The sequence below is a fragment of the Cyclospora cayetanensis genome, unplaced genomic scaffold (assembly GCF_002999335.1).
Source record: "Cyclospora cayetanensis isolate NF1_C8 unplaced genomic scaffold, CcayRef3 CcayRef3_contig_16, whole genome shotgun sequence".
Lineage (NCBI taxonomy): Eukaryota > Apicomplexa > Conoidasida > Eucoccidiorida > Eimeriidae > Cyclospora > Cyclospora cayetanensis.
The window spans coordinates 41,087-49,627 of record NW_020312103.1 but is presented as its reverse complement, the minus strand read 5'-3'; the positions used below and the strand labels follow the sequence as shown (position 1 = coordinate 49,627).

General features: G+C 53.7%; 1 protein-coding gene across 1 annotated transcript; it reads left to right on the top strand.

The window, feature by feature from the left end:
* The first annotated feature begins 3,138 nt into the window (after nucleotides 1–3,138).
* On the top strand, nucleotides 3,139–8,541 carry LOC34622449 (AP-1 complex subunit gamma-2). Its single transcript, XM_026336989.1, has 10 exons — nucleotides 3,139–3,249; nucleotides 3,477–3,592; nucleotides 3,814–4,366; nucleotides 4,692–4,827; nucleotides 5,102–5,256; nucleotides 5,557–5,779; nucleotides 6,015–6,151; nucleotides 6,297–6,632; nucleotides 6,905–7,199; nucleotides 7,580–8,541. Exons 1-10 carry the CDS (start codon nucleotides 3,139–3,141, stop codon nucleotides 8,539–8,541), a joined length of 3,024 nt encoding a protein of 1,007 aa, XP_026192774.1.

The following is an 8,541-nucleotide window of genomic DNA, read 5'->3' as shown; positions in this document are numbered from 1 at the left end:
TAGACAAACGTATTAGATAATTTTATAGTACTAACTTCTCAAATAGAACTGGTGTCTTAACCAGTGTTTTGGGGTACCTTAGTCGGCTACATGCATCTAGATGTAAATGCTTACAGTGCTTAGAGGGTACAGCTACTCGGCGCCCACCTGCGGCGGGAAGCCAAAGCCCGTCTTCGGAAGAACAGTCAATAATGTTCTATTACCCCCGTATTGAGTCTGCTAGTAAGTGTCCTTCTACGGATCGCCTGGATGGAGCCCTGCACGCATAGTGTGGCTTTCACGTTGCCCTTTCCATTTTGGCTTTTATTCACGGTATGTTCTAGTGCAAACTGTTGAACATCTGTGGACACGATTCACTCGTAGGATGAAGGAAGCGGTGAGGACAGGGGATTACTAAAGAGCAAGACAGAATGCTTCAAGTCCAGGTTTTCGCAGTGTGAGTCGAAGTGGAACAGCACATGCTTCTCGGTGGCTCATGTACTTTACTATTTGGACACATTATAGTCTAGGTGCTTGATTCTTGTTAAGGACATTATGAGAGGGCGCTGCAGAGAGCAAGTAGTCAAGAATCTGCTTACCCGCGGGATGTGAACAATGAGCAGGGAAGCATTATCTGATATTACACTACTGCTATCCTCAATGAAGCCAGAAATGGTCGTTCTTTGCATTGAGTAGTCCATCAAGAGGTGCCGGGACAAGGGAACAGAGTCTTCTACGCAAAGGAAGTAAGGGGAAATTAAAACAACAAATGAATAACACGACAAAGCTCCATGGACCAGGAAGATAAGAAGAGGAAGCGGTAGACGTGCAGACACTGAAAAATGTAAAGCCAAATGCAGCTACGCAAAATACGTGACAAACAGACAGCTTATGCATGCAGCCAGCGCTACCCAGCGCCAACCAGCATCCATTGATTCAATCACTGTACAACCTCCAGCAACTGGAGTGTTACGCTTCTAGTCTGAGCTTTGAAGGACGGCCCTAAGGTCTACGATCCTATCGATACACCAGAAACTTGTAATATATCCCCTTCAAAAAACCCTGCCTGTTCTTTGCCCTAGATACATAGGGTTCCACCCTGAGTGTGGATAGAAAAAGTTTGCGTTGACTCATATCCCCAAACATCCCTACTATTCACACACCCAGTTTCACAAGCCAACTTGGCACACAGGAGGTTAGCGCTTGTTCCTACAGTATTGAGTTTCACATGACATGCGAAATTTTGCGAGCAACCAAACAAGCGAGCCCACATGAATAATATACTTCATATAATATGAGCTACCTAACGTTAATTTAGCTTTATAAACAGAAAAAGTTCGTGAGCGGGCTGGCCTACGCATGAAGATAAAAAGGTTCAATTACCTGATAGACAAAACTTGGATTATTGCCTAAAGAGAGTTTCATTCCCAGATGATGTCAAGTCGAACGAACCGATGCATTTGTTGCCCAGGTTCGTACCTTCCCAGCAACAGCTGTGGGGGGCAAGACTACATCTAATTGCTGGTACATTAGTTACATGTGTTTAGGCATCAGCAAAACTTTGACTAGATGGTTTGTTTATTCGTGTACCTCATTTATTGCAGCGTGCTGTTAAAGCGACACAAGAATTCCCAATGTTGTGTGCATGTGTGCTAGACGTTGCATACAGGTGGCTGAGAGTGCTGAGTGAGCTGACAGGTTACAGCTACTCGCACATTAGCTGCCCTTCTCTCCTCTTATTGCTGTTTCTGAGGGAAGTGGGAAAGAGAAGGGAGGAGTTCAATAAAGAACATTCAATATCTTTTCAGTAAGTCCGCATCGAGTCTGGGGTGAAGTGCCTTTTTAGGGGTACGTCAGACCGAGCGGTACATCATGTACATTTTCCCTGTCCGGAGCAGTCTCACGCCCCCTGTCTTCCTGAGGTCTCAGCCTCGACGTTTCTCTCACTCTGCAGGGTAACTGTTCTGTCGACACGGTGAGAAGTGCATACAAAAGAGCATTCTGCGGTGTGTTACCGTAGAATGAGACGAGCTCCAGTAGGCACACGCAGCAGAGCAACTGAATTATGGATGTTCATGGGAAGACAGAAGCAAAGATAGCCCACTAGCTATCAAAGTGAAGCAGGTGATGAAATTAAGTATAACGTGTGTACACTAGCGAGGAACAAGAGGCAAAGCCAGAGGCGTCATTGGCTGCTGAGTGGAGGTAGATCGAGGTCGCTCATCCTAGGAATCAAAAGAGGGCTAGAACAGAAAAGCCATCAGTCCCCTTGAGTACAAATTGACAATTATACAAAAAACAGAATAAAGGCCACAAAGACTGCTGCAGGATGTGAACAGCTCCAGCCGCCGACGGCGGACAGGGGCTCGCATGCCGTTTCTGCCAGCGGCTGCTGCTGCTGTGTCCTGCTGTTGCCCGAGCAACAGAGAAAAGACTGAGTCTTCCACTGCAGAGAGGAAGCAGTGTCCCTCATCATTCTGTCTGTCTGCTGCCGCTATCCTCGCCCCGTGAGTGCTGCAGTGTGCAGAGAACTCCGACGGCGCCTCGGGCCGTCAGTCTGGCCGCTGTGCTGCCGACGCCTCTGTGTCTTCGTTCTACCACAAACAGCCAGAGGAAATAGGAAAGCAATATCGGCGGCGTCGAATATCTCCCTGGGCTAACCTCTGCAGCAGGTATTTCCTTGAAGCAATTGCCGCAAGGTTCCCAATTGTTGACTCCTGAATTTTGTCCAACGAGACTCTCGTGCCTTAACAAGAAACCAAAGCCTCCCAGCGACGCATGCAGCAACAGCATCTCTAGGAGCCTGCAAGGCTCCCTAGCTAGGGGCCGCAGACTGAAGATTGCACCGTAGTAGCTGCTGCGGCGGAAAGGACAGTGGCATCGTCCATCGGTGTGGAAATAGAGCTGCGTCTGCTGCCAGTGGAATTTTGCCTCTACCTGATCTCATCATATTCAAATAGTCTGCTGATCCCACTCTTTGAGAGGCGCAGCGGCAATTTCGCCCGGGCCGTAGGACCAGCGGGGGCAGAAACCCCATCAAGAAAAGCAGCAGCTGCCTTTCTCACCCTCGACTGAAAGGAAGGAAGGGTGGAGAGCGTTTGCAGCCACAGACACACAGTCAACCAGAGTGAGGCAGAGGGAGCTACAGGGGCGGCAGCGATGTCTGTGAAGCTCAGAGAGTTCATTCGCCAGGTCCGTGCCGCTCGCACTGCAGCGGAGGAACGGGCAGTCGTCGCGAGGGAATGTGCTCGTATCAGAACCAATTTCAGGGTGAGTTGGTTGTGTTATTCCTCTGATCTTGTGCCACCACCGTCTTCTTGACTTCTACCTCGGCTTTTTTGTGTTTCCTTGAGGGCCGCTCCACTTGAGGTAGTCCCCTGAGGCGGTTGCAAGACAAGAAAGGAGAGAGAGAGGGAGGGCCTTCATGGCTTAGTTTACCGCGACTGCGAGCTAAAAAGGGAGTCGCGATTGTCGCTGTTCGTGCTCTCTCTTCTCAGGAAGGGGACAGCCGACACAGACACCGAGATGTAGCGAAGGTATTGTTCATCTCCATGCTTGGATACCCCACGCAATTTGCGCAAGTGGAATGCCTCAAACTTGTTGCCAGCCCCAGGTCTGCATTCAGGAATCCTAATTTAACTCCGTCTTGTTTGCCGTTTTTTCTTTGGTCGACTGCCCTCACCGTCTGGCCCTTTCTGCGCATGGAGGGTCCCCAAACACACGTGGCTGATTCGTATGGGTATTGTGCCCTCGGTCTTGCCATTCTTGCGTCTTGTAGTTTGTGCATGTCTTGGGGCACATTTTGCTGTGATGCGGGGGGATTTTTGGGCTCAGGTTCTCGGAGAAGCGGGTGGGGTATCTCGGCTTGACGCTCCTCCTAGACGAATCGTCTGAGGTGTCCATGCTGGCGACAAACTCCCTAAAGCAGGACCTTCAGCACACAAATCAGTATATCAGCAGTCTTGCGCTCTCCGCGCTGGCTAATGGGGCGTCTCCGGAGGTGTGTCGCTCGCTGCTTCCCGAAGTGGAGCAGCTGATCAACTGCAGCAATCCCTTCATTCGGAAGAAGGCTTCCCTCGCCGCGGCCAAGTGCGTGCGACGGCTTGGGGAGGAAGCAGCTCCCCGCTTTCTCCCCGTCCTCCCCGTCTTGGCAGCAGATCGAAGCCACGGGGTGTTGCTGGGAGCCTGTGCGCTGCTCTTCGCGCTACTCGACGCACAGCCGCAGCTGCGTGAAGAGTGCCGGCAGCAGCTTCTACAGCCACTCACCAAGGCTCTCAGGACTTGCAGCAGCGCTAGCTATGCGCAGAGTGCAGAATACGACATTGCGGGCATTGTGGATCCGCTGCTGCAGTCGAGGCTCCTTAGGGCAGTGGCCCTTCTGGCCGAGGTATGTGCGGCTTCCGCTGAGAGAGGGAGGCTGGGATTTTTCGGCGTTCGAGGAGATGCTCGAAGTACCAAGCGCCTTTCTGCCAGAAGAAGAGGCAGCGTACCGTAGCTCGAAGCAGTCCAGCCAGCTGTTTACGTGGGGGTCCCCATAGGTTAGGAACGGGGAGATGGGGACCTTACGCGCTATGGACTCCGGCGAAACGTTGCTGCCTTGTTTCTAAACCTGCAGCTGGCATCGGCAAAGCTAATGCAGCGGAAGAAGACAGCAGAAGCATGCGGTGGGTAATGCGCTTGGTTCTGTGCGTTTGCGGATTGATTGCCTCCAGGGAGACCCCACATCGAGCGCGGCTGTGACGGACCTGTTGGCGCACGTGGCCACCAATACCGACGGGTCTAAGAATGCTGGCAATTGTGTTTTGTTCGAGTGTGTAAGAGCGATCGTTTCTATCGACACGGACCAAGGTATGCAGTGCGTTGGTTTGGAAAGTCCGTTGTTTCGCGTTTATTTTGCCGGTTGCTGCCTTACACTTGATGCCTCCTTGCCACTGCCTATCTACCAAGCGTACTTCTCGTGCGTTCTCCTTGAGTATTTCGCCTGAGTAAGGAAGGACTCGGGAGGGCGGGAGGGCGGGGGGGGAGAAGGCGTGAATTTCTCTTGGAATTTAAAGGGTCCCGCCTTTTTTACAGTCTTGCTCAGAGAGCTTCTGTGTAGGTCGCTTTGTCTTGCTGTCCAAAGGACTGCGCGTTCTGGCATTGAACATTCTTGGTCGTTTCCTGTCTTCACGCGAGCAAAATCTCAAATACGTTTCCCTGGAGACGCTCCACCAACTTCTCAGGACAGACACAGACGCGGTCACCAGACACCGAGACACACTTCTCGATTGCCTAAAGGTGGGACTAAGGGGGCTAGCTCTTCTTCTCTCTTCCCGCCTCTCCCTTTCCCCGGGTTACAGCAACACTGGCTGGCTCCCCCAGACCAGTGCAAGCAGCAGCAGCGTCGTATTTGCGCTGCTGCAGCAGCTGCAGCTGCTGCCATGTTTACGGCAGACGGAGCGTCAAAAACGCCACTTCGGAAATTTCAAGCATGCGTGCACCCGTGCTTGATGTCGTGTCTCTGCACCTGGAAAGTGTCCTACTTCATTGTTCTAGTAAGCGTTGTGCATCTCCTGAGTTTGGCATTTCTGCGTGCAGGACGGAGACGCATCAATCCGTCGTCGGGCCCTAGAGGTACTGATAGCTCTGCTTTCGCCTCAAAACATTCAAGTGTTGGGGCGTGAGCTTCTGTCCTTCTTGCTTGTCTGCGACAAGGAGCTCAAGCCCATAGTCGCTTCGCGTTTGGCCATGGCCGCGGAGACGCATGCACCAACACGCAGGTGGCAGTTTGACGCAACCTTGAAGCTCCTCTGCCTGGCAGGTACGCGGCAGGTGCAGGGCGATCTTTTCACTGTTTAGGGAGGATGCTGGCACATACATAGGGCCCCCTCCCCCCCCCGTCAGAAGTCGTTTACTTCAGGAAGAGCGCAGTCAGGCACAGACAAGGACTTATGCGCAGCCAAATAGAGACGGGCTGCATCCACGCACGGCCAGAGGGAAGGGTAGTCACAGCCTGTTGCGATGAAATTCCTGCTGGGGGACGTGTTTTGTGCAAGGCAACTATGTGGAGGAGTCCGCCGGCAATGAGATGCTGACAATGGTGCTGACGACGCCACAGCTACAGAGCTACGCCACCCATAAACTCTTCTTCTGCCTCAGGGAAGGCAGCGCTACGAGTGCTGTCCTCTGTCGGGTATGTGCCGCCCTAAGGCCCCTATCTAAACTTTCTTCCTTAGCCCTTAGGCCATCTATTGTGTCTGGCCGACCTCATGCATCCCTCAGTGCCCCTAAACTTTACCTCTTATGTCTGTGGGTTCCTGAGTCATTGCGCACTTCAGGTTGCGTTGTACTGCGTCGGGGAATTCGGAGATCTGTTAGTCGCCGCTGACAAATCTCAGTTGATGTCTTCGGACAGGGGCCAGTCACAGAAGGGCCCTCTGGATGCTCCAGGGGCGATCGAGGACCCCTCTGCCGCTGCCCTGTCTTTGACTGCCGGAGACGTTGTAGAAACGCTTGCAGGGATCTGCCAGGCACTCTTGTGTGGACATACGAAGGCAGCACCGGGTGCTGTTGCTGTTGCTGGAGCGGCAGCGACAAGCGCCTCCTCTTCCAACTCAGTTACGGAGGCCCTTCTAACCTGCCTAGCCAAACTTACTACAAGACTGCCGGATCAGGTATTGTTGGGGCTTTTTTCCTTGTGGTTCTCTCTGTCTGTATGTCTGTCCGTCTGTCTCTCGGTCTGTCTGTCCGTTTATCGCTTTCTCTTCTTTGCGTGTTATTTACCACGCTTGTCCTTGGCGCGTCCGTCGTGGGTGGACTGCGCATTTTATCGTCTCGATAGGTTGTGTCTGCTCTCACGTCCCCTTCGAGGGTGTCGCTCGTGCGGGCCTGGCTTTCACCATACGACTTCACTGCCACTCCTTTCTTTCCAATATCTGTGCTCCAGAGGGATCGCCTACTACAGCTGTTGAAGGGGTTTGTCGGCAGCAAATGTTTGGAGGTGCAGCAGCGCAGTGCGGAGTTTGTGGCGATCTTGGAGTCCAACGACTGGCCCCAGGCAGAGCTTGCCGCTCTCTTTGAGCGCATGCCACTACCGCAGCAGCAGCAGCAAGACTTGGGAAAGCAAGAGCGGCCTGTCGGTGAGACTTGCTTCGACCTGGCTGACCTTCCTTCAGAGCTCTCTCCCGAAACAGAAACCGCAGACTCCGCTACAGAAAAGCTTCAAGGCACACGAGGCGAAGGTTCGTGGGAAAACACTTCCGCGTCTGAATCATCCCGAAAGCCCCTGTTGCAGCTCTTTAGCCTTTCTTCACCCCCTAGGTCCCTCTTCATCCTCCGCCGCTGCAGCCTTACAGTCAGCGGCCGTGTATCCCGCCGTCTCGTGGTGCCATATTGCAGTCCTCTTTTGTGTATCTACTTCAAGGAAAGAAACCCGGAGGGAGACCCTTAAAGCTTCCTTCTATCAAAACGTGTCCCAGCCCTCTTCCTTATGCCTATGTCTAACATTCACTTACTGCCCGCTTCGTGTCTAGATGTGCCTCTTCCATCACCGCATCATCATCATCCTGCATGCGCCTCTAGCGACAATGTGGCGGCCGCCTGCTTCGGTTTGTCTGCACAGCACAACTGTTGGAACTCGATGATCTCCTGGGTCTTGGTGCGACTCCCAGCGCTCCCTGCAAAGCCTCAACTCCGACAACTGCTGCTGCTGCCTCCATGGGCAGCAGCAGCAGCAGCAGCGGCCTAGACCTCCTGGCTGATTTGTTAGGTGGCGCCTCCGTTTCTTCTCCGGGGGCAAACCTTCAGGGTCCCCAGGTCCCCACCACAGGCGCAGCTGCACCATCAACACCCACTGCCGCTACAAAGCCAGCAGATCCCTTCGCTGGTCTTTTAGATCTCAGCAGCCCTCTCGCCACTTCTGCCGCAGTCCCCGCCTCGCTTGTGCCGCCTATGCTCGCAACGGAGCCGCTGCCTTTCCTGCTGGAGTCTGCGTCGAGTTCCACCAACATAAACACCACGGCCCCTTTGGCGAAGCCAGCAGGAGACCACACGGACCCTCTCGCAGCGGTCTTGAATGCACGAGCATCCTCAGGCGGCACAACCCCTTCTCCCTCTGCAGCAACGGCAGCAGCAGCTACTGCGGCTGCCGCACATGGCGATGTCGCTATAGTGCCAGTTATAGATGAAGAGGGCCTTCGGGTGGTGTTCAAGTGCCGCAGGGGCCCCTCGGGGACCGTAGTAGGTGCTCCTGCGTATTGCGATATCCTCGCGGAGTTTGCGGCGGACGCAAGCAGCAAGCCGCTACAGCAGTTTCGCTTCGAAGCAGCAGTGCCAAAGTATCTGCAGCTGCAGTTGGAGCCTCCCACAGACTCAACAGTGCTCCCGGGGGCCCCCCCAGTACAGCAGCGTCTGCGGGTCAGTTGTTGCTCGGTAGGAGTAGGGGCAGCATCGGTTCCAGCGAGTCTCCCGGGTGGCCAAAAGCCACTGCTCATGAAGTGCCGGGTTACGTTTTCAAGAGACGGCTCCACCGTGCAGAAGTGTGCAAACGTCTCCGCCTTTCCCCCTGGTCTTCTGGATGCGTAG

What these genes read in the sequence shown, in the direction of transcription:
- LOC34622449 (XM_026336989.1), top strand. Translation starts at nt 3,139, where the DNA reads ATGTCTGTGAAGCTCAGAGAGTTCATTCGCCAGGTCCGTGCCGCTCGC. An exon ending in AAACTTGTTGCCAGCCCCAG is followed by an intron (nt 3,593 to 3,813) that starts GTCTGCATTCAG and finishes TTTTGGGCTCAG; the next exon opens with GTTCTCGGAGAAGCGGGTGG. An exon ending in CTACAAGACTGCCGGATCAG is followed by an intron (nt 6,633 to 6,904) that starts GTATTGTTGGGG and finishes TCTGTGCTCCAG; the next exon opens with AGGGATCGCCTACTACAGCT.